The following is a 26,345-nucleotide window of genomic DNA, read 5'->3' on the forward strand; positions in this document are numbered from 1 at the left end:
GTTTGCTTTTAACCATATTACCTGGACTTTTTTTTTTTTATATATATATTTTCTTCCCCTGAATTTTGGCTCTTTTGCTCCATAAATGTTTATCTCTGAAAAAGCTTACCCTTGCTCCTAAATTTTATGGCTAAAAACACAGAATTTACTTTGTGGTGTCTAGTACCACGATCATCAGGATAACTTTTTTTTAAAGATATATTTATTTATTAGAGAGAGAGCGTGTGTGCACATGTGTGAGAGAGCACAAGCTGGGAGAGGGGATGGGGGAGAGAATCCCACCAGACTCTGCAGAGCATGGAGCCTGGATGTGGGCTCCATCCTGTGACCCAGGAGATCATGATCTGAATCAAATCAACCAGATGCCCAGTGGACTGAGCCACCAGGAGCCCCTGGGATAATTTCATTTCTAAATTATAGTCATTGGAGATGACTATGGATAAAATGTAATGATTTATGTATTTGCCAATGAATTATAAAATCACAGTTTTCTTAAGAAAGCTTCACGTTCTAAATGTAACCTTAAAAACTTTCTGCTTCCTATGGAGAAGACAAGTACTCAAATGAACGGTAGCCTCTTGCCACTCATTTGAAAGTCATTCTGTAGGTGGCCGCAACACTTCCATGGAGCCCTTCCATATTTCCAAGGCGTGACCCAGCATTTTCTTAACTGTACCATTACTAGGGCACATCTTCACAGTTTGTGCTATTATTTAATTATGCCATGTATATAGGACTGAAGAACACAATTTCTTTGAAGGCCAGGTCTATCACTATCCGGGTGTCCCAAGCCTAGAGCTGTGTTATCCATCCAGTACATACATTTTGTTTGGTTTTATTCTTTAAAAAAAAACAAAAAACAGATTTTATATTATTTACTCATGAGAGACACACACACACAGAGAGAGAGAGAGGCAGAGACATAGGCAGAAGGAGAAGCAGGCTCCTTTTGGAGAGCCTGATGCAGGACTCGATCCCCAAAACCCAGGATCACGACCTGAGCCAAAGGTAGATGCTCAACCACTGAGCCACCCAGGTGTCCCAGTTTGGTTTTATTTTTCATTGAAATAGAATTATACAGATTATGGTATCTCTGATAAATGGGCAAACTTTTTTCATATCCATCTAATTATTCAAAATACCCTTATATTCTTGTTCATTTTTTCAAATCTTTTAGTGTTCAGTTCAGACACATCCTTATCAAACTTTTCTGATTGTTCCTATATATGCCTTGCCTTTTGTGAACTTATCTTATGCTAGTGAAACTCTGTTAGCACACCTATGCTTCGCTTTTCACCACCAAAGATCCTTTCAGTGGATGGAAAGTTGGGAATAAACCAAAATTTACCTGTTGTTCCTGTAATTCTTCTCTCTTCAACTAAACAGAAAAAGTTCTCTGAGGGCAAACCAAATCCATGTACTATTTGATGTTCTTCTACATTATTCATAAGGCTAAATGGGTGATATGAAACTCATTTTACCTTACTGGGAAGGTATCTTCTCCCCATTTTGAAGGCGAGTAAAGATTCTGATTATACTTTATCCTTAACCAGTGAAAATTTTCTCAGAGAAGACAGTCTGACTTAATTTTAAGAATTATTTTGTGAAATGCTTATACCTAACATTTGGTATTGACTGTGAGCCTGTGTTCTCATTTTATAACAAGATGATCAATTCACTCCAGGACATTTTGTTCTTTATGAATTTAGATCCTCTATTACTCAAAATACAGTATATGACCTGAAAGATGAGGATGTGAGAATTTTATATAGAAAGATATCTTTAGTAAATGGGATAATTACCGTAAGTTTTCTTTACTTTGAGAGAGCCTATTAATTTCTCACTCCCTGTAGGTAAAATTATTAGTTAAATGCAAACAGAGTTTATTTTATTTTAGATTTTATAGGTCACTTTTCTTCTAAAATTACACTGGATGTGTTCTGGAAGTAGCTGGAGATGGTTTCACAATATTGTGATAAATACCAGTGACCTGCTTACATTAAACTGTTTGATTTTAGGTTATGTGAATTCTAACTCAATAACACATAAAATGACTCTTGGACACTCATCATGGTTTCAGCTTCTCCAACATTCAATTTTAAAAGGAAAATATGTCCTACCTGACCAGTTTTACTAGTGGACTGCACTAAAATAATGAGCCTTTGGTGTATGTTTAGGCTGCCCTTTCTTCTATAAAATCTCAGTAGGTCATATGGTATTAAATCTCTGACAGTTATTAATTAACTATGAACTCTGAATTAATGTTGATGATGCAACACTGAATCCAAAGGAACTCAGAAGCACAAATAAAGATATAATAAATTGATGTGTCATTGAGCGTTTCAATTCAAAAGACATTTTATGAGAAAATGAGCAAAGGGTTATAACTCTATCTCATTTTATATATTTCAAATATTATTTCTCATTGTTCAACTCCATCCCATTCCCCTATTTAGAATATACTAGAAATATGAGCAAAGGATGGGGGAGAAAGTGGCAGTGAGTCTAAATTATCTGTATTTTCTACGCAGTGTGCTTTGTTATGAGATGTGTGATAAACTCACTACCTGAATGTAAATTCCATAAGGGCAAGCACTTGTGTCTGTTTTCATCACTATATCCCTTCTGCCTAGAACATGCCTGGCACACAGAACGCATTAAGCATTGTTGAATAAGTGCATCGATATGGAAACTTTAGTAAAGAGAGATGAATTAACTATGGGAAAAGATCTTAAAGGCATGGGTACTCTAGATTGTAAGAGTTGTATTTGTGTCAATAAAAGCAAATAATGTTAAATTACTGTGTGTGTATATGTGTAAGAGAAAGAAAATTATCCTTACAGTGACTATTCTGATGTTATATATATGGGTAGTCAATTATAATGTTTACTAGAGTAATATATGTTGGATTAGTTATCTTGATATCTTTACTTGTTTCATTAATATTCACTGCTTTTAAGGTAAGATCACATCACAGAGACAATGGCTAAGAGAATTTTTGTTTGTTTTATCCTCACGTCTTATGGCAAATGTAACAAAAATATAAGGGATAATCTGCACTTTTATAAGCATGTACATATATTATGTTATAAAAAATAAAGACTATATACTTGGTTGCAGCAAGAGAAATTAAACATTAGGAAGAAATATCTCTGATAATCAATGCCCGTTTAATACAAAGTCAGTAAAGTTTCAAATATGGAAGTAATTAAACTTGATTTATATGATTTAGGCACGAGCTATTTCAGTTTCTTGTCAGCTGACTCTATTAACTAATCCCCAAATCAATCCAGAAATGCAGTGTATTGCACAAAACATCACTTTACAAATGCTCTGGAATTTGTTACTTTGATTTTTTCAATCTTCTGCTTCAGACAGAACTTGTTGAACATGAGATGGTCCACATAGGAAGGCAGTTATGAATTACTTATAAGAGAGTACCATCTACTCAAGAGACTCTGAAACATCATATAAAGCCTTATATAAAATAAACCTTCACAACTTACCTACAATCAAGGAAGTTTGGGGAAGGGAATTATCTGATGGGTCATACTTTTAAATATAGCCCAAGTTTGTAATTTTGAGAAGAGTTCATCCAGAGGAAATATCACACAGTATACATTTTCCTTAGAGTCTACAGAATTCTCTCTCCTTGTTGCTGATCAAAATGAAAATACAAAGTTGCACCAAAAGGAAAAAAGGGAGGAATATATGCAGTTGCCAGAACTGATTTGGCATTCCGAGTGAGCCACCTAACTGGCAATACTGTTGTAAAGTCATAAGCCTTATAATGCTCATAGAAGCAGAAGTATCTTATTTAAAATCAAATGCCGGCCTCATATTTTTCTGCTGCTCCTCAGTCCAAGAGGTGGACACTTTTTCTGCATTGTTACAATTTTTATTACCTAAAAATACGAATTTAACAGTCATAAGAGTATCTTGTCATTTGCACTCCAATTCAAAATCTTCTATCATAAATCACACAATGCGTTGCTAGGCTCAGATTTGTTTAAGAATGCTTGTTTCTTTTCTATTTCAGAAATTATATGGTGAGTAAGTATTTAGGCTTCATGCAAAGATAAACTGTTATCGCAAGAATAATTAGATCTAAAATTTTCATTTACTGAATGTTGGAGCTGAGGTAGGACTTGCCCACGAATTTTATTTTATACAAGAAGACCAAAGGTCCCAGGAGGTAAAAATAATCTTCCTGGAGTCACACTAAAATAAATTAATTTCAGTGTCAAGACTACAATTCAGGTTTAATGCTCTTCTCCTTTCAACTCATTTCTACGTATTGCCAATGTAAATACAAAGGAACAGTAGAATGGATGGTTTAGGATGTTCTCTCACTACTGCCATGGATTATCTCTACAGAAATATCTCACTTGCAGCTTTTCACTGTGATTGCTTCTTCTTGAAAGTTAACTCTGTTTAATACTCCTATGACCACTTTTGGTCACAACTCTCCTGATTATTTAGTTCCTCTTCCCGGAAGTTAGTCAGAGACCAATATTCATTTTTGGATGCATTTATTAAACCTCATTGAATTGCACAAAGGGGACACACAGAACGTGTGCTGTGGAGCCCAACTGCTTTCACCTGAGGATAGGTCTGAGATAAGAAATTAGTTTAACAATGGAAACATGATAATGAGCTTTATGCTTTAGGAAGAAGGTACAGAATAGAGACTCTTGTGGATGAAAGGGAGCTTATATTAAGGGAGGAAAGAAGGCTCCCATGTCAAAATAGGGATCAGCCTAATTAATATTATCGCAATGGCTCAAAAACATGTGATACCAAGATGGCCAATTTCTGAGAACTGGTGAGGCAAGGTTATGGCCTCTTTTAATTTGGAGAGTCAGAAGAGTGGCACAGGGAAGGAGTGATTATCTGGAACAGGAGAAAGAAGGCTGTTGCTAATGGAGTTAAATTCTGAAATCTGATGCCTAGAAAATCCCAGGTCCAAATATGATGACTCATGCCAAAGAAACCTATATTCTGTTTGTTGGCATATTCTGCCACTTGAATATTCTTTTAAAGATTGTAATAAAACACATTTATCAGGCATAGTGGGATAGGTGGGAGTAAAATGCACTCATGTATGCAACTTATTTGAAAGGGCATCAAAAATAAGAGTAAAATGAGCATCTGATAAAGCAAATGTTACTTGTAAAATCTAGACAATGGGCATAAGACTTTTACAATGCACTCAACTTTTCTGCAGTTTTGAAAATTCTGTAATAAAATGCTGGAAAAAACTTTTGAATATTTTTTTCATGGCTATTTTTGGCCATCTCATATGACAGAGAACCCATCTTAATATACTATAAATGAGTTTTATTATAAAAACTCCACCGCCTATGCCAAACAAACAAAATAACCAACTCCACATTCATTAACCTGCATTTGTGCACTTCTCTTCCTCCATTGCATGTACCCTTCCCTGCCCTCCTTCCCTTATCACTCTTACTTTGAGGGACTGATTCTTAAAATGAATTTCAACATTATATCAAAAATAAAAGATTCATATAATTTTAACTACTGTCTAATGGCGACGAAGTACCTTTATATAAACAAAGAAAATCTAAGAGCTTTTCCTGACCCTTCCCCCATACCATTTATTTACTGAGAAAGGATTTTTCTTAATGCTGCCCTTCAGTCCCTGGGGAATTAGAACATCTATGAATAATGTGAAGAGGGAAACTGTAAAGTTAACTTTACTGACAATCAGAAAGGTTAGACAGTAAGCTTCATTTTGTTGGAAAAATAGAAATGGAGTTCTTTAATTGTTGATGACATTTGCATCCTGAACATATCTTTTTCCAGTGGTCAAATGGTCAGGGGATACTGTAAGGCCAAAGACTCTGATGTGGAGGTTGAGCTTCTCCACTGCTGTATTTCTTACCCAGTTATGCATACAGATATTTTATAAAACTGTTAAATATTTATGATGCAGTACAAAGCCCCTCTAAAAGCATCTGTATTTAACTAAATCATGTCACTGACAGCAAGACGCATGCAGAGTCATTTCACCTAGCAGGAAAGTACTTCTTTTACATATCACTGCCATGCAGAGTTTCAACCATATGCTGTTTCTACCCCCACATACCACCCTTAAGAAGGAAAAGGCTTTTAAAGAGGCTTCTCAAATGAAACATAAATCTTCTCAAGTGTTTTTCAAAAATTCTTCCCTGAGGCTCTGCTATGGCCTGTCACGAGAGGTGAAACAAATAACCCATCCTCAGGTTGAGTCCCCTTCATCCCAGGTTAAATACTTGGATTTAACCCAATCTTTACCCCTGTCATGTCCTTCCAAATGTTTACCACTGTAGTCTACCACTGTCTGTATTAAAGGCATCGAAAAAGTTAAATACCAAAGGATATCCAAAAGGTATCCATGTACAACTGGATCCCTCCCATTCTTCCCTTTCATCCATAAAAAGAATCCAAGGAAAAAAGTTTTTGATGAGTATATCAGAAGTTAAATTATTGGTAATCATTCACAGACTTAAAACCAAAGAATCTATTGAGATAAATACTACTATTTAAACCATTTTCTAAGATACTTAAGCTTTTGGTGATGCAAATGAACAGCAGAGAGAAACTGCTGGATTTAAAAAAAAAAAAAAAGTGCAATGAGAAGGTAAGACATTTTTAGGCATCTCCAAGCTCAGAGCTAGCTGTACTCCTGGAGACAGGAGGTTTAAAATAACCTATGGCTGAGGGGGAAAAAAAAAACATTCAATGGGTACAAAAAAATTATTTTAGTGAACTGTATGCTGTCAAAAACTCAGAACTAAATGCTTGAGTTGTCCAACTCAAAATGAAATGATATTACTGTAATTCAGCCAACATACAGCAACTGATTAGGAAATTTGCTGTTCAGCATTTAAACTAACTTCATTTCACAGGCTGGAAGGTAAAAATGGAAAACCTCAGGATGACCTGCTTTTCAAAAGCAGGAGATTTCAGATTTTGAGGTCGCTGTGTTATATATGATCAAAAATAGCTACCATTTCTAAAGACCAAAGATGTATGTTAATTCATCTTGCTATCTATCTGTCCATCCATCCAAAAAATGTTCACTAAGTGGGTGGTCATGTCCCAGGCGTTAAACTGGGGTTTCTAGATGTGGTAGCAGGAAGGGAAAAGACATTCTAGCCTACAGTATCTCTTTTCTCTGCAGTAGAAAGTGGGTTTATCTGCTGAGAGTGAAGGCATGATTCGAATTTTGAGAACAGTAAGGTCTAAGTGTCCTTGGAAAATAGAAGAGACAGTTGACTATAAAAAACAGGCAGGGCAAGCATCCTGGCAAGTAATATATATATACCAGACCTTCCTTATTTATCACCCTCACTCACTATCAGGATCCTTACTTCTCCTCTTGAGAATTATATTTTGCAAGTTCACGAATGGAAGAACACGTAAACAAAAAGGTCATGGATAACAGAGGAAATAACTTCTGATGAGCCCCCCTGTTCTTGGACCTAAACAAGTAGGGGGAGGGAAGAAGAAGAGAAGAGAACAAGCATATGATAATGACATGGATTGACTCCTCAGATTAGGGCACCTTTTTCCAACAACAGAATTTAATATGCAACTCTAGGTGGCCCACTTAATCATGCTGTGTGTCGCTGAACTCTGGCCATGATGAAACCGACCCACTTAAATGTAAGTAAGTACCTGAGTCAAAAACTTTAACATACTGAAAAATGTGATGCCTCTCTGTTGTATATTTCTTCTACTATGAACAGGATCACTGAGGGAAGAAGACATGCCACAAACCCAGAGTTTTAGCAGGAAAATTTAGTTTCTCTCTATTGTTTTTTAAAAGAAATGAAATCAGTATCTGAAAACACTGTGCAGGGGTGCCTTGGTGGCTCTGTCAGTTAAGCATCTGCCTTCAGCTCTGGTCAGTGGGAAGCCTGCTGTCCCTCAATGAGTCCCATGTTGGGCTCCCTGCTCAGTGGGGAGCCTGCTTCTCCCTCTCCTCCCTACTCATGCTCTCTCTCACTATCTCTGTTGCTATCTTTGTGTCTCTCTCTCAAATAAGTAAAATTAAAACACTGTGTAATTACAGCTAGTTAAAAATTATTCCTATTACACTGAATGGGGAAGGTTTGGTCTTCAGTTATTGCCTCTTCTGTTAGAGATTTCACATGTATTCTTTCTTTTATTTATTATTTTTTAAAGATTTATTCATTCATGAAAGAGAGAGAGAGAGAGAGAGAGAGAGAGAGGCAGAGACACAGGCAGAGGGAGAAGCAGGCTCCATGCAGGGAGCCTGACATGGGACTCGATCCGAGGACTCCAGGATCACGACCTGGGCTGAAGGAGGTGCTAAACTGCTGAGCCACCCAGGCATCCCACTTTTAAATGTTCCTCTTTGCCAGTGTATCCAGATACATTCTAGGTTCATCTTGTCCTTGCTGCCTTTGATAACTTTGCTCATTCACTCATTCATTCAGTAATTATTTAGTAAGTGCCAACTACATGCCAGGCTCTACCTAAGACTATGAGAATAAGAGAAAGAAAGCAATGGTTCCTGCTTTCAAGATGTTACACTCTAGGGGAGGACGTAGTTTTCCTAATCCCAGTCTGGCACAAATGCAAATACTTCAGAAGTGAAAGTCCATGTCTTCTCATGGATACTATTTATGTGGCAGACATATTCTGGAAGCAGTGTTTATTGTATATGCATGTCTAAGTATCTGAGATTTTTCTTCACTCAAAATCCAATTATGAAAATATTTCCTTCCGATAGTGTTTGACTAATGACAGAAGAAGAATGCAGAGATCCAATTCCAGAAAGCACTAATCCTAAACAGGAAGATTTTGGAAGTATTGGATAATTAGAGGCAGAAAAACATAATCCATCTATATCTATCCTCAGTATCCATCAAAAAAAAACCACCCATTGAAACAAACTAGGCTATAGTAGTTATAGATGATGGGTTGATTTTTTTTTTTAGATATTATTGGCCTGATTGCTTTTAGTGGGTGGATTAAAATACATAAATGAAATATTAATATACTTTATTATTATCTTTTTTGGTGAATTGGAGACTTCTTATTTACCAGTGATGACAATGCAGTTTTAAAATAGGGCTGGCCAAATTTTCTGAATCATTAAGGAAATGTTTTAATTTCACAGAAATCCTGACATTTCAAAATAGAAAAAATCTGTACTCAAAATCAAAGAGAAAAAATTACACTACATACAGATATGGATCATGATTTAATTTAAAAATCAGTTGGTTGTAGAAACTAGTTTGATCAATAAGGAAGTTCAACATGAGTCAAAGAAATAAATATGAAACATTTTTTGAAACATTTTGATTAACATTAGTTCTGATAACTACCTAGTTCTGCAAAATTTCTCTGACATGGCAAAAGCTAAAAATGACCAAAATAAGTGTCATTATTAGTTATAAGTCATCATATTCATAAATACATGAGCCATTCAGATTTAAACTGATAGTAATTAAAGAAACCAACAGTGAAATGAAGAGGATTAACATCCTTAATCTACTTAGAAACATGATTTCTCCTTCTTTCAATTGATTCTGATGAAAATATACAAGGCTCTAGAGCACCCTGATTCCCATTTAACATCTAAATCAACTTGAATTTTTTCATCCATACAACATAATTTTAATGCTGAACAATCATTCTATGAAAATCCAATGATGGCATTTCCAATAAAGAAAAGGATATATATTGGGATGACACGTTCTAACTTTATACTAACATTGTCTGAAAGTGCATCTTAAAGAACATTGCTAAAGAAGTTTTGTTTTTAAAAATTGGCTTCTCGTTTAAATACTAAAATCTCTATTGCTCAAAGTAAAACATTAATTTTTAATGACACTAAGTTTATAAACACTTTGAAGTTAGAAGTATGATATATATTACTTACTTTACTATTAACTCATTATCATAGCATTTTTCCTTCTTCATCCTAAATCCAGTAACTTGTTATACCATCAAGCTGGAGCACTATGTATTATCTTTAGCCACTATCTCACTACTGTTCTTAAGAACAAGTGTGCACACACCCAAAAAGGGTAAATGGATTGTATGCAGAGTAGAAGAGATTTTAAAAATAAGTAAATTAGATCTAATCAAAAGGTCCTAGGTGAACATTATAAGCACTTTCCAGTTGAATTAAGCATGCAGTTTAGTCAGCAAAGACACTATTTTTATAGATCATGTTTATGTCTACTATAAATATCATAAGCATTCCATTAACATTAACCCAGTGATTAATGCATATATGATGGAGTTGGGTTCTAATCAGTGATAATAACTGCCTACAACTATTTCCCCAACCGTTCATCTCCCCACTGTTTTACCCTAACAAAGACATGCCTACTGAAGTCTAAGGGTTCATGTAGTTACAGGAAACCAGATACATTATTTATAAGGATGCAGAGGATAGAAAGTTCGGCTATGTCGCTTACCCTAGCAGTAGTAGGCTCTGCGCTATTGGCAATAGGAACCTTGCCAGTGCATTAGAAGATGAGATTGAGGGATCACTGCCAAATAAAATAGCTAAGTAATAACAAACGTTAAAGAGCCTTGGGGGTTGGAGGGAGTCCTGAGCTCAGAGCTGAAGCACAATTCAGATCTCCAAGCTTTCGCAGTCAATGCAGAAAGAAGAGCTGTAATCCCAATTAATTCATTGTGTCTTATCTTTCTTGAGTGCTTGGTTCTTAATTACAGTTATACACTTTTTTTAAATGTGCTTTCCGTGGTTTGTAGAATCTGTCTGTAGTTTTATACAGGTGCTGAGCCCTATTGTGATGTATGTGCTGTGCACATTGACATATGCTGAATAAATGGAAACATTTGTCATGTATGAAAAGAACCCATTGGACCTGATGTAAAGAACCAGGGAAGGTATTGCACACAATTAAAACCTGCCTGGAAATGCAAAATAAATAAATAAATAAATAAAAATAAAAATAAAATAAATGTTACTACAGTATCTGTGTACAAATGAGAAAATCACAACCAGTATCAAACAGGTATGGTGCATAGATTCAGACTGCAAGCTCAGGGATTATTCATCCTGCGTTTTGTGTTGTCCACCCTATTTACAAATCCAGATCACTGTTTTAGTGATCCAGGACAAATTGGTATTTTCTCCCCTTGATTTCAAAGAAAAAGAAACCCAACCATGAAAAAGCCACAATTTCTTACTCTTCATGTGTTCAAAACTGATATATTGCTATAGACAGACACCTGTCACGGCTTTAAGTAGATTCTGAGATAGTGCCATTCAAGTTTCATTTTCTGTTTAATCATCGTCAGTCACTTGGAATTTATACCACAATGCAACAAAAGGCTGCATGCTTTAAATGTTAATAGCAGCAGGAGATGAGAATGCCATCTTGCCTGGGAAAAAAAAACAACCCTAAAAACTGACAAAATAAGTCAATCTAAATACAAAAAAGAAAACTTACTGTAAAGATTCTACACTAAATAACTTTATCAATCTGAAATTTAAACAAAAAACTATGATTTTTATTCTGCATCTCAAAACTGATCTGAAAACTGCCATCAAAATGAAGGATGAGGTAGCTGAGGCTACCTATCACATGTTTGCTTCTTATAACCCAAGTTTTAGATATTTAATGCACACATCTTTTATTGGCCATAATACATTCATCATTCTCCCTCCACCCCAAAGTGTGTGTGTACTAGAGGTTCCTGGTATTCCTTCTAAATTATCCAAGTATCAATGAATAGAATTTGTTACCTCAAACTTTCTAGTTTTAATTTTTTTTTTATCATAGTAAATGTGTAATATATATTTCTGTACTTTGCTCAGGAACCTTAATTCATAGAACTGATTTGGTCCAAGCAATGACATTAGAGAAAAAGATTATTTTCAAAAGTAGCTGCAATGATCACATGACCTTCAGAGTATGAGGTCAGAAAAGAAGGGGCCCCTAGGTGGTGCAATTGGTTTAAGCATCCCACTCTTGGTTTTGGCTCGGGTGGTGATTCCAGGTTCCTGAGATTGAGCCCCATGTGGGATTCTGTACTCCATGTGGAGTTTGCTTAGGACTATCTCTGCCCCTTCCCCCCTTCCCTTTTCCCAAAACAAATAAATAAATCTTAAAAACAAAACAAAACAGAGCAAAAAAACAAAGTCACAAGACGAGCCCTCTGAAGGTTTGTCTTTCACCCTCTGCAATCAGTGAGTGAAAAGATTACAGGATCTGGAGTCAGAAGGGGGGGGGGAATGCAGCCTTGCTTCTGCCACCACCTGTAATATAACCGTGACAGACATGGACTTGTCTGAGCCTCTTAGTTCCCTCATTCACATAATGGCATTAATAAATATTTATTCTCAGATGAGAGTACCAGACATGTGATAGGTGCTCACTAAAGGATACTACTACTTTATTATTATTATCATTTTTAATGATAATAAAAGAAAGGTCAACCTTATTAACTCTAAGCGGGCACTCTCTTACTCCCAAACAAGTGACTCTTCAGCACCACAGGGAGGAACAGCGACCAACCAGTTAATATGTACATTTTCAGATAATTTGTAATAATCCCATCCAAGGTGAAACAGGTTCTAATGAATCACCATGTAAATGAGTATTTATCTAAAAATGAAGAGACTTTCTAAATATAGAAACCAGAAAGAAATTTGAAATAGAAGCAAAGTATGAAATACTTCTCAAAATTAAAAATTCTCTAATATTATTTAAGCCAATGTTATTTTTAAAAACTTTGACTTTAAAATATTTAAATATTTGTTTCATGATTTAAGATTTAGATGGCTTTCCTACAATTACATCTGTACAGCTTTAAAAAATTATAATTAACTAAAAAAAATCACCTCACTGTTTATGTTTATATCCATTTAATTAATACTTCCTGGGAAATGGCACAGTGATATGCTTGGGGAATGCACACAAATACAACCCCAAATTCCTTCCTCCTGGACCTTACATTCTAGTTTGGGAACTGATGTGCATATCATGTTAATTAACAAGCGGCAAGTTTATTGCTTGAAGCAAAAGCTATGAGACAACCAGAAGAGTACCCCTGGGCAGTGGAAGATAATCTAACATCTTCGTACATCAACAAAATAATAAAGAGTTTACTTTCTTCCTTGATTGGACAAGCAATGCTTTTTTTTTCCTCCACAATTTCAGAGCATAACTTAAATAAAATATACCCAGGTCTGCAAAAGGAGGGAGGTGAGTTACAACATTTTGAAAATATATTGAGATTATAGTTGGTCCTCTATTCACGAAGACCCTCTCTACTAGAAGTCTCTATTAGACACACTCCTCAATGAACTTTGTACACAAATCACAGCCAATGTTCTAGAAACATTAAAAGAGCAAGCAATAAGTTTTACTAAAATACTTGTTTCTCTATGTATATGTGTGTCAGGTTTCATTTTTATTTTCTGACAAAGCTGAACAGTTTTAAACCTCAGTCCCCTTCACCTGCACTGTAAAAAATGTTTTTAAAGGTCCCAATAAATCCCTTATGTGCCCCCTGAGTCACCTATATCCTTCCTAAAGCTTATCTTGCTTTTACACACAGTCTCATTTGCACATACACAGCAATTCTGCTGCCCCCATAATCTATTCGTTCTAAAACATACCCAGGAACTCTTTGTATGGTTTATTTTTTTGCAGATAACTTGAGGATCAAGCCTGAGCAAGATGCATTTCTGCTCTGGAGTATTAGAGATGTGAAAATAAGAAGCTGCCATAAGGATAACAGAGAAAAAAAAATCCATCTGGATCAACTAAAGGGAAATGTACAAAATTTGTAAAAAATCCATTATGGCCACTTAAATAATTTTCTCTTGATATGTGTAAGGCTATTTCTCTTCATATTTCCTCATACGACATCTCATAAAAATATCCTGTCTGACATGGTGCATTCTGCCTGGAACAGTTCATCATTGCTGGACCATGTTAGATTTCACAACTGTTTTTAAGTAAATGTAGCAACTTCCTTCTTATAGGTTTGTAAACTAAGAATTAAAATAACAATGATCTGTTCTCCAAGTTACATTATTTGTGAATGGCATGGATTTTTATAAGTTGATTAAATAGCTAGATCTCTAAATTAAAATGCAGAACATTTATATAAAACATTGTAAAATAACATTTAATACTATTTCCTTTTGCAGATTCTTTTTCTGAATATTCTGAATACATCTTAATTTTCACATGAGGAATTTGTAGTTCAAAATTCAGTCAAATGACACAGAAGTTTCTTGTCAATTAATCACTGCTTTTAATAAATGAATTTTAAGGAATCAAAAGAGGAATCATTATAAAGGAATATGTTGTTTTTCAATATTTAGCCATTTTAATAGATTTATTTTATTATTTTAATTTCTATGTTTCACTCAGTAATAATATAATTAGACATGTTTTCATGTTTACTATTTCTTTACTATTGACCTTTGGGTCAATTCAATGGACTTAAAATAAAAACAAAAACCTCCAAATTTTGCCAAATGAAAATAAAATTGTTCAAGAAACTTCAACTTTTCCATGTACATGTCCAGGTAACCTAATCAAAAGCATCTTTTTGAATATATTTTAAGTCCATCTATGAACCTGGGTAAGTTTCTGAAAATCAACAATAATTCAATTTACCATACTGTGATTATGCTCATCTAAGATTTCCAGTTAAGTTTCTAAATCCCTTAAAAATTCCCCAAACTACTTTCAAAACCCTCCTTAGTGCAAAGTAGCTTCTGATTGTTCGTAATGTTACTTGGTCTTTTACTTTAAATAGTAAATCACAGATTTTCATCATTTTTCTTAAATAGGATAAATTTCAGAATTCTTATCTCTTGGTATAATTACTGAGCTTTAAACATGAAGCAGAAACAATTGGCTACTTAAAACAGAGACCACAGTAAAAAAAAAAAATATTTTCAAATAATATTATTCAAATAATATTTCCTTTTAAATCACATGCCACGGAATGGGTAAGTGTATTCTATCTTAAACAATATTATTTAAAACAACAACTTGATTTATTTTTTTAAAGATTTTTATTACTATTTATTTATTCATGAGAGACACAGAGAAAGAGGCAGAAACATAGGCAGAGGGAGAACCAGGCTATGCAGGAGCCTGAAGCGGGACTCGATCCCAGGACTCTGGGATCACGACCTGAGCCAAAGGCAGAGGCTCAACCACTGAGCCATCCAGATGCCCCCAAAACAACAACTTGATTTAAAAGTCTGCCCCCCATATTTCACTTTGTATCATGAGCATGTGTCATTGCACATAATTATCACAATTAACCACAATTAGTCTTTCTACTTTACTACAAACTACTTCACCCAAGGACTGTTCTTGATTCATCTCCCCCAACCCACTCCCCACTTCAAGAAATACATATCACAGTTCCTACCTAGCATCATGCTGGATCACTGTGGGAGATAGATTATTAACTATTTGCTTATTTTAATCAAAGAGAGAAAAAGTTCTAAGACTCACATAGCAAAAATTTTAATTTTCCACTTACCACTCACTTGCTATTTGACCTTAGTTGTCACTTGGCCTATTCGGATCTGTATTTTACTATTCTGACTGTTGGAATGTAGAGATTAATAGCCCAAAATTCCTTTTAAAAATTAAAAGAAAGATTGATGATATTTTCCATCACAGCGAATAAAAGTCCTGCAATATTTAACAAAACCTGTCTCTTGGCCCCCTGTCACCCTCTCTCAATTTCTCTCTCCTTGTCACATTTTTTAAAAAGCTTGATATTCCCTGAAGAAAAGATTCTGGAATCTCTTCTGAAATTCCAAATTCTGGAATACCTGAGCAATGAAGAAAACAACAGCTCATATATGATCAACAAATTCAACCTAAACACCAAATCTCTAAATGAGAGATAGTTATGGACTTTAACGGAGATGAGCGTAGCTTGAGACTCTAACCCACATTGGCACATATAATTGGTTTTAAAGATTTTACTGACTTCTGGTAGACTGAGAGATAAAATGAAAAGTGCCATTCCAGCAATTCTTTGACCGTTAGTTGAACTATGAATACACAGCACCTTTATTTTTAAAAACTGAATTAAATACTCAAGTGCCTTGTATGCTAGATGCATTATAATAAGAGTAGGGCGGGGAAAAGTGGGTTCTGCCTACAGATGAACTGGTGAAGACATTATTTCCTTCAGGTTTCAGTGGTCATGTCTATAAGGCTGATAAAGCCTCAGTAAAGTGATTTATTTCACACTTCAACAAGACCTGCTGACTTTTCTGTACAATATGAAATGGAATGGGCTAAGCATGCTTCTTTTCCTTCTCTTACTGTTAAAAGGAAGAAACAAACTAATCAACACACAGTTACTCTGGTGAAAGAAACTAGTAGTTTTTCAAAATCTGTTTAATCATAGAGTTTTTAATAAAAGAATCTGGATCAAGCAGACTTTGACTTTTAACTCCAAAGTCAGAACATTTTACAGATTTCAAAAATGCTTCCCATGTATTCTAGTTGGAAAACTGTTACTCATTTTTTTTCTACTTTCTTCAGAAAAGCATTAAGTTTCTGGATTTTTTCTTTTAAAGAGTATTTTTAAGAATGATTATATAGTCAACTCATAGGTTCTAAGAAAGAGTCTTTCAAGGTATTTCAATTGTCTTCAGTTTTCTAACTCATTTTCTTTAAAATTTCTGCATTAATTTTGTCTGCCTGATTAAAGAATATTCAGTTAACATTGATTTTTAAATTTCCTTTAAAATTCTCTGATGTCCATCTCCTGATTCTTCTCAAGCTGTCTACTCATCAGCCATAGATGGCTGTGTTGGTTTTGCCTGTCTAGCCCACTTTGTCTTTCTTTAGGTACAAAACATTCCTCTCTGTAATGAACCTATACCCTGCAATTCCCATGGCACTGAGCCCATCTGTCTCACTAACCCAAACGCACACAGCAATGGATATCTGACCCCGCCCCTGCCCAAATGAAGTCATTAATCTCCCCTGATACAGTAAAGATTTTAGGGGTAGACATATGACACAAGTAGAACCAATCGCATTCTTCCTTAAATTTTGCTGTGTGGATAAGGAATAGGCTTTCTCTTTTTTAGATTATGAGCTGAGGGGTTACAGGCTTAGAGACACCAGCAGTTATCTCCTTGTCAGGCAGAGAAAACCCCCTAAGAATGAAGCTAACATCTGTAGAGAAAAAAACACATAAAGACTGAGGAACCATTCCATTATGCATTTGAGGCTCTGGATCAAATTGGGCCAGTTATGTAAGCCAACATACTCTCTTTACATCTTAGCCCTTTGGAGTTAAATTTCTATTGCTTGTAATTGATACAGTCTTAAATCACAATCCATATTTCTTATTTTGCTGCTGCTTTATCATGCTGTTCCCCATCCCTTCCTCTATCTTATTCCTCCTTCTTCTCCAGGGAGAGAGCTATTTCCTAAAGTATCCCAGGTCCAATTTAAAGGCTTCTTTTCCCATTTTCCTATTTCTCAGATCCTTAGATAACTTGAAAAAAAAAAATAAAACCACCAAGTTCAGCATAAGTAAATTTATCAAAATCTTGTTAGCTCTGTTATTCTAGAGGCTTTCTTGATATGTACCTCCCGGTCTCCATTCCCTGGCCTCCACTTCAACATTTAAAAAATTAAAACTCTTTTCTATATAATCCATTTCACTGCTCTATCCCAAATGATTAAAAATACTTACTATAGCTTTTACTACTCTGAAAACAGGAAGAATAAAGATGTCCTTTCCTCTCTCAGCTAATATACAAAAAGACTGATTTTTTTAATGTTAAAGAGAATATTTCAGTAAAAATCACCCCAAAGAATAAAATACAGGGAAATAATTGCTCCAGGTCTGACAATTTTCCATTTATGAATTACTCTATCGTGCAAATAATTTTCATGATTTAAGATATCATGTACTAAATTAAATAGTAGTCTGGAGTAAGGCAATGCATCTATCCTCAACATAAACTAAGCCGAGGAAAATATGCCTGTTTGATGAAGATCAAACTCCCACTAGCACAATGACTCTAAGAGTACTCCCATCTCTGTAAAAGAGCATATTTGGAAATACACCACATCATTCTGAAAATAACAAAGTCAAGCAGCAAGGTCACTGAAATAGTTCTAGACCAACACTTCTGCCTCCTTTTTTACTATTAAACCCTTGAATTGTGTTGTCATTAACTAGGGCTTGCCTGTCCACTTCATTACCTTATAGTTTGTGGAAAGTATATTACTTCAATAAAAGCTGGCTTTGAGATAACTGGGACTAATGTGATCATATTCCTGGAGGCTTTATACAAACTGCACCTTGATGCTTTTTTTTTTTTTTTTTTTTTTTTTTAAAGAAGGCCTTCCCTCAAACTAGCTGAATGGATCCCGTAAGACTTTGTAAATAAAAGACCATAACATTTTCAATCAGGAGATTCAGGTTAAATTTTTGCTCTACCACCTACTTAGTTTTTGAATTTGGACATGTCAGAGTATCTGAGGCTCAACCCCTCATCTGACAAATGGGATGAAATCTAGGTCACAGAGTTCTTGTGTGAATAAATGACTCAATGTATAAAAATATGCCTTATAAAATATACAGTATGATACAAATATCAGTCATATATACATATACACACAAATGATTTATTTCATGGTTCAAAAGAATAATTTTGTAAAGGTTAATTTTAACTGAATACAAAAAGTTAACTATAATTTCATTATAAGCTCGATCAAAAGTTTTGAGATTATCTTATCCAATAGTGGAATGCAATGAAAGTCAATGACTTTAGAAAGGTCAAAGGCAGAACTGAAGAATTATATTACATATAAAGTACCACAGTGGCAGGTGGTACTTGAAGAAAAAAAGTAAGATATAGTCACTTACAAAATGAATGAATGAACATGAAAGCAATAACTTGCCTGAGCATAGGAATGGCTGTGATGTATCTGTCCATGCTCTTGCTCCAAGTCACTTGTCCTAAAAATCTGTATGTGTCTAGGCAATTAGAAAGATGGAAGTAATACCAGTTGGGCAATTTCCTTTTTAAATTATTCTCTTACTATATGATGCATGAGAATTTGTTTGTCATTCTCCACAACAGAATGAGCCACCACACCCTTGAAAATGTCATGCTTACAAGAAACCTGCAAATACAATTTACATTCAATTGGAAGTAGCTCTCCAATGGACAGACTTCATATTTTGCGACCAATAAAGATCTGAAATTGAAATGCCATTTTTCCAGCTGCGAATCATTTAGCATAGGTTCAGGCAGTTTCCTCTACCATAATAGCAGGTAAGTCAGTTACAGCTGAGGGTGGAATGTAAGAATCATAGTTTTAAATCTCCCCAATGGACCAGCAGACATGGTGCTATCTAATCAATACGTATCACTGTGCTATTCCCAAGTGAAAATGCTGTATCTCATTATAACAGAAATGTCCTGCAGACAAAAGACATTTTCCCCTTCAGCTAGCTCTTTTAGGTGCCAAATTAAAGATTGAATTGTCCATTTCATTCAGAGATTTCCGAGGACTTCCTGGATAAGTTCCTTTGAAATGCAGCCTTAGCTGAGAATATAGAATATTCTGAAAAGACATAGTGACTTCTTGGCATAGAACTTTCAGCATCATCATTAAGAGTGCAAAAAATTAACCCCTTTCCTCCTCCAAAAATAAAGATATTTTCCTACATTGTTCAAATGAGATACAAGGCCTCCTCTGATTATCAGTCTCTCTTCAGAGTCACATTGTTGTTGTTGTTGTTGTTTTTTTCATTTTTCTCTCTCCCACAGATAGAGGAGACCACCTAAAAGCAAAGCTGTGCTAAGTGATTCACATTAATTTTCCCACATTTCCAATGTAGATTTGAGATAAACAAGATTATATGGGCCCTGAAACTGAGTCTCAGGGAAATTAAACAACTTACCTAAATTTACCTAGTAATTACAGCACTCATGTTTAGATTTTTGAGCATGTGTCCACCCAAGTTGTGTGTTTTCTACATTTCACTTCACTGCCTGGCATGCTTTGATGCATAAAACACAGATCATATGGGCTCAGCTGGTCCCAGGTCCTGCATTTACCTAAGCTACCACTCATACTCTCAATCCACTTCGTGTCAAAGATTACTTTCCAGTCCATTCACAAAATCTCATTCCTTTTAATATTAAAGGCTCTTTCTTTGAGGCAACAAAACTTCACATGTCATGCATGGCAGGCTAGTGGATTGCCTGGGTTTGAATTCTGCTTCTCTGATTTCAGGTAAGATCTATCAGCCTTATCATCTGAAAAATGGATTAAGGTTTTATGAGAACTATGAGTTATGATCCATGTAAATCACCTAGCACAGTGCCTGGCACACAGAAAGTCTTCAATAGATGTTTCCCATTATTATTATTATTATTATTATTATTATTATTATTATTATTAGAAATTTATTACTATTGAAGACTGTTTTCCAGAAACTTATCTTTATTTTTTCCAATTACTATTCATTAGATTTTTTATTTTTGTTTCCTTCATTTACATATTAAACTGAAATGGATGGTTCTCAATTCAGTAAAGTGACTGATATAACAGTTGCACTTTTTTATAGCATTCAAAAAAATCACACCAAAATAGGGTCACAGACAGCTAGCACTTCAGAGAGTAGTCTAAGGTTTGTTCCAAGTAATTCTTTTACTTTTTCCTGATCCTACACATAAAGGAGGAACAAGAGAGCCCTACTAACTGCTTTGTAAGGTTCACATTCTTCTCTTTACATATCACTTACTATGTGTAATATAGGACACTCATTTAGCAAATCATACGTTTCAAGTCACCAATGCCTCATTTACCAAAAAAGAAGAATAAAATAAAGGAAAATAATGTTAATTATAAGATCGTTATCAGAAACTTCTTGAAAATTTTATAAGTTAACAACTAAAAAATAGTGAGCGTACAGTTCAAATTTCAATTCCAATTGCAAAAAAGAAAGTTAAAACTGTCCTTACAAAGGGAAGGATTATGGGGCAGCCCGGGTGGCTCAGCGGTTTAGCGCTGCCTTCAGTCCAGGGCGTGATCCTGGAGACCCGGGATCGAGTCCCACATCAGGCTCCCTGCATGGAGCCTGCTTCTCCCTCTGCCTGTGTCTCTGCCTCTCTCTTTCTCTCTCTGTATGTCTCTCATGAATAAGTAAAATCTTTAAAAAAAAAAAAAAGGGAAGGATTAGTAACTTTGATATTTCACCAATATTTATGAAATGCTAGGAATATTAAATACAAAGGTAGAAGAAATGATAGGGTATTTGTAAATGAAACATAAACCCCTTAAAACCTCTAGTCAAGAACAGCTGCTTTATTGTTACAGTGATTTAAAAAGTTATTTAAAAATTTAAGATTTAAAACTATTCTAAAATATTTCTGATTAGTATTTAGTAACATGAGAAAAATGCTTGATACACTAAAAGTAGAGAGAGGGAGGGTAGATAAACAGGAAAGCCAGAATAAAAAACACTGATGAGAAAAATATATATTAAAATATTAGCAGTGGTATTTCAGATAGCTAGGTGAGCAATTCTGTTCTCTTCTTTTTGTCTTTTCTATCCCAACAGGAGTTACAGAGGACAAAAGTAGAACTTTGAGGGTGGGCATGGTCAGGCAGGGGTCTGGGGAGAAGCAGGATGTGGGCAGCAAAGATGGACTTGGCACCCTGCAGGGCACCTGAGCAGGGCCAAGGGCTTCAACTAATACTGCGGAACCCTCCCAGGATTTACTCAGCAGTGAGATTCTCTCATCAATAGGACTGGCGGTAAGGGGATGTTTCTGCACAGAAGTATGCACATTTGGACCCGAAAGATGGAGAAGTAGCAGGGCTGCGGCTGACCCCACAAGCACACCAACTCATCATAAGACATAAAAGGTTTGCTGAATCCATAGTACTTTAGGAAGGCTTTTCAAAATGTACATAGAGAGGGACACCCTGGGTGGCTCAGTGGTTGCGCATCTGCCTTCAGCTCAGGATGTGATCCCAGGGTCCTGGGATCCAGTCCCATATCAGGCTCCCCACAGGGAGCCAGATTCTTCCTCTGCCTGTGTCTCTGCCTCTCTCTGTGTGTCTCTCATGAATAAATAGATAAAATATTTTTTTAAAAATGTACATAGAGAACACCAGTGCCAACAGTTCAGAGAATGTAGCCCCCCCAGACATGATTACATTGCAAAAGCATGGTTCACTTTTCAAGCACAGGGATTTACTGGTGTCTCCTTTCTGGCTGAAATGCAGTGAAAAGGAACCTGTTCTTTAGGGCTGATTATTTCTAACCCATGTGAACTTTCCCAAGGCTTTCAACTCTTACATATCATTTGAAGGTATATGTCCTGCTTATGGCTATTTGTTTCCTCACATTTCTGTTTCAGCCTTTACTGGATGAAGGTATGTTGACATCACACATTTCTGCACTGCGGAGTTCTGGGGATGTTCCCTCCAGATGGGTTGAGTGCCTCACGCTGCTCTCATTGCTCCAACCAAGACTGGACTTAGGATCCTGCCACCATTGGTTATATTTTCAAATTACAGAGTGTATTTTCATGATATTAAAAAAAATGTATGCATTAATCAACTCCACAGTATTTACTGAGAGCCTAACATGAACAGGGAAGGGAGGATGTATGCAAATGGCAGACTGAAATATTTTAACATGATATCAAAATACAAAGCCTTCATTCTTAGTCTTAAACCTTTACCGAATATCAGGAACTAACTCTACTGAGAATTAGAGATCAGAGTCAGATTTCAAAATTATTTCTCTCTCAACAGTATTGCAATGAATACAAATGTAAACTGAGAGATTCATTTCAGTTCCCTAAAGCTCTGGAAAACCCAAAGAAGTATTTCTTCTATTCCAAAACTACTCGGATATGCTTAAGGATAGCATCCATCGCTCTGTTAATGATAGCAGGAGGGTTCCAATTACAAGAGTTCCAATAACTTTATTCAATGAATCATGCAGGGGAGAAATTGTTCCCAGACAAAATGCCAAAAAGAAAAATCTAGTATTTGCCCTTGTATAATAAACACTCGAAAATCTAAAACAAAGCTCAACATGATTCCTTAATGCTAGTTAGCTAAAATCTATATAATTATACTAATCTTTTTATAAGTAGAATTAAATAACAAATATCCCAAACTCCCCAGAAGGGATTACCATTTTAGACTATGTAATGAGTATCTTTAGAATACAGAAGAAGCCCATTTAGTCTTCTCTAGCATCTTATTTCCTGTTTGATCTCACTAGATTACTTCCATCAATCTAGATAAATGATGCTTTATCTCGCTAAAATATAGTCAAAACATCATACTTCATGCAATAAAAAAATACGTTTACATCATATCATTACAGTTCTGGTACCAACCCGAAGGGAAAGGCTTTAGATTCAAACTATATATATTTAAACAGACTGACAAAACAATTGAAGTGGCCTAAAGTACAGACCTTCTTGCAAGTATTTCCTACCATGTTGATAGCCAAAGGAAATTGTGCCATAAACACACTCTCCACGTTGGAATAGAGTTAATTGGGAATACCTATTTATTGAAGAGCTTCTCAAACTGAGAAATAGCTTTAAATAAAGAGCTAAAATAAGGGAAAGCAAGACTGTTAATTATAAGTTTTATTTTCAAGGTCTGATAAATTCCCCCACTGGATATCAAAATTTAATTCTATTAGATTCACAATTCATAAGTACCAAAACTATTTTTACTAGTCCTTGCTAATTTCTTAAGTTCCCCTGACATGGCACAAAGCACCAATCAATCTAACAGTTGTAGAACTCCATAAGCACAAAGCACATTTCACATTAAACAGATGAAAACTAATCTGAGATCTTGCCTAGGGACCTGCTTTCAAACATTTTCATAATTAGTCATTTGCTATTGAATTTGAATTAAGGGCATCTATATATAGTTTCCTTACTCTATCACAGCAGACTTTATATGAGAACTGGGGAGCTTTAAAATAAGCTCCAAACAGCTGGGGATCAGGCCTAGGCAATTGCTAAAGGCATCAAGATATGCTAAAAACAACTAACGATGTTCTCTATTGCTCACTCAGAACCAGGCCTCAGAGGCTCTGCAGTCATTTGTCAACATTCAAAGACACTACATTAGAACACCACCACATATGTGTCTTCTAATATCCGTGTATATCTTGGGGGGGGGGGGATAGCTAGTCCCCCCCAAGCACAGCATGGGGCCATTCCCTTCCAAACACCAAATACCAGCCTACTCCCAAACTTGATGTACTGTTCCTCAGTGAGGGCAGAAGACAGACACAGGACCACCATCTCCAGCAAAGCAGATATTGTCTTGGGTTAGAAACTAGCATATGGAATATTTAAATATACTTACATGAAGAAGTATTTGCTCCTTCTGTTGATACTGATATTCTAATGGGAGACTCTATAAAACAAAGAAGTGAAATGAAGCTTTATTGAGTCAGGCTGCTTGCATTCTTACACCAGAAATGTGCCACGCTTGAGGATCATCCAGAAAAAGAGGACTAGAAAACAGTGCAACAGAAAAGCTGAAGCATTTCAAAGTCAGAGGAAGATGTATGCAATATTCAAACACCACAGAGGACTATTTCTGTGATTCGAAACCCAAAGACTCTTTTGAAAGGTATGAAAATGGGGTCAGTCCATCTGCGAAGATACCCATGTACCAACTGGTATATGAACTTCCTAGAAACATTACTCTGAACAGATCCACAATACAGATGAAATGCACCGTTCCTTCCCTCAAGTGTGGTCTTGATTTTCAGAAACATGAAACCAAAGAGAACAATCCCCATATTTAGAGAGACTGAAAGTCAACTTTCATGCGTAGAGGAAATAAAAAAAAGAAGAAGACGAAGAAAAAGAATGAATCTATTCTCAGGCAACATGGTCTGCATAAACACCCTGACCAAATATGGTGCTGAATAAAGTCCATGCATCGATCTACTGGAGCAATCAGGTTAAGATCAAACACAACATGCTAAGTAAATTCATAATATGATCATTGATGATATACGGTAGCAAGATTCTCTTAGGTAGCAAGTACAAAGGAAGAGAAACTAGTGTTTAAATACAGACAGAGCATAAAACACAACTCATGCAGGAAAAAAAAGCATGGGGCCTGTGGGTTTTTATTAGTCAGAAAGAAGAGCAAGTTAGTATCAAAGAGGGATTGAGATTCAGCAGCCAGGAAGTTAAAAGATTCAAGTCATATATCAGAAAATAATAGTTATAATCACTCCTGATTCCCAAGAGAAGCACCACATAATCTGAAAAGCTCAGGCTCCTAACAGCATCTATTGGAGTCTGATAGTGGAGACCCTTATAAGAAAGAAATGCCTGAACAAAAGGGGGAAAAATTCAGATACCTCAACAATTTTTTTTTCTTTTTTCTTGTTCTTTTTATCTCTCTCTTTCTTCCCCTCCCTTGGTGTCTCCTTCTCTCTTGCTTTCTTTCCATCATTCAGAAAAGTACAACCCTCTTAGACCCCAGGATCCTCCCACCCAGTAACACGCATACGTATATCTTAAGAACACATGTATATGCCCTAAGCATTTTCAGAGCCAACTAAGTTACAGAGAGATTTAACTTTTATGATCTTGAACAGGTGGCTTTGATGGGAAGAGGAGAAACTGGTGACGGTTAAATCAGAAAAGTCTGTGTTCGATGATATGGCCTCTTATAGCTTCTCAACAAAGTACAGGTCATAACGAGAGAAATCAATGAAGCCAAAACATTAAACACAGGTAATGGGAAGGAATACTGAACTGGAGGGATCTGCTCTCCTACTTTTTTTTTTTTTTTAAGATTTTATTTATTTATTCATGAGAGAGAGATAGAGGCAGAGGGAGACGCAGGTTCTATGCAGGGAGCCTGACATGGGACTTGATCCCGAGTCTCCAGGAGCATGCCCTGGGCCAAAGGCAGGCACTTAACCGCTGAGCCACCCAAGGATCCCCCTCTCCTACTTTCTGAGACATAGGACTTAACATTTCTAGTGCTTCAGCTTTCTCATCTGTATACACCAAGAAAAATAATGTCTTGTTTCACACATCTGTTGTGAAGACCAAATGAGATCTAAAAATCTTTGTGAACTGTACAGTGTCACACAGAAACAAGTTATCATACTTCTGAAGTTGAGTTTTGAACCTAGGACTCTAAAAACTTGCCTCCAATTAAATATGAACTTTTAAATATTCCAAGGTCTTGTTAACTAGAGAATAACAGAGGATAAGTAAAAAAATAAAATAAATAAAATAAAATAAAATAAAAATAAAAAAG

The 26,345-nt window shown here is 35.7% G+C and overlaps 1 protein-coding gene across 9 annotated transcripts in view; it reads right to left on the reverse strand.

Annotated features, from left to right (window-relative positions):
* The window catches only part of NRG1 (neuregulin 1), a 1,144,545-nt gene that overhangs the window by 127,306 nt on the left and 990,894 nt on the right, over nucleotides 1-26,345 (reverse strand). For 7 of the 9 annotated variants that reach the window (XM_038560144.1, XM_038560142.1, XM_038560143.1 and 4 more), the window contains exon 5: nucleotides 24,417-24,467. The exons of 1 other annotated variant lie outside the window; for it this stretch is intronic. In XM_038560144.1, the coding sequence (XP_038416072.1) occupies nucleotides 24,417-24,467 (51 nt within the window). Of the gene's footprint in view, nucleotides 1-18,912; nucleotides 19,307-24,416; nucleotides 24,468-26,345 lie in introns of those variants that run through there. One more of the 9 variants, XM_038560152.1, reaches the window with a different exon arrangement.

This window comes from Canis lupus, chromosome 16 (assembly GCF_011100685.1).
Source record: "Canis lupus familiaris isolate Mischka breed German Shepherd chromosome 16, alternate assembly UU_Cfam_GSD_1.0, whole genome shotgun sequence".
Lineage (NCBI taxonomy): Eukaryota > Metazoa > Chordata > Mammalia > Carnivora > Canidae > Canis > Canis lupus.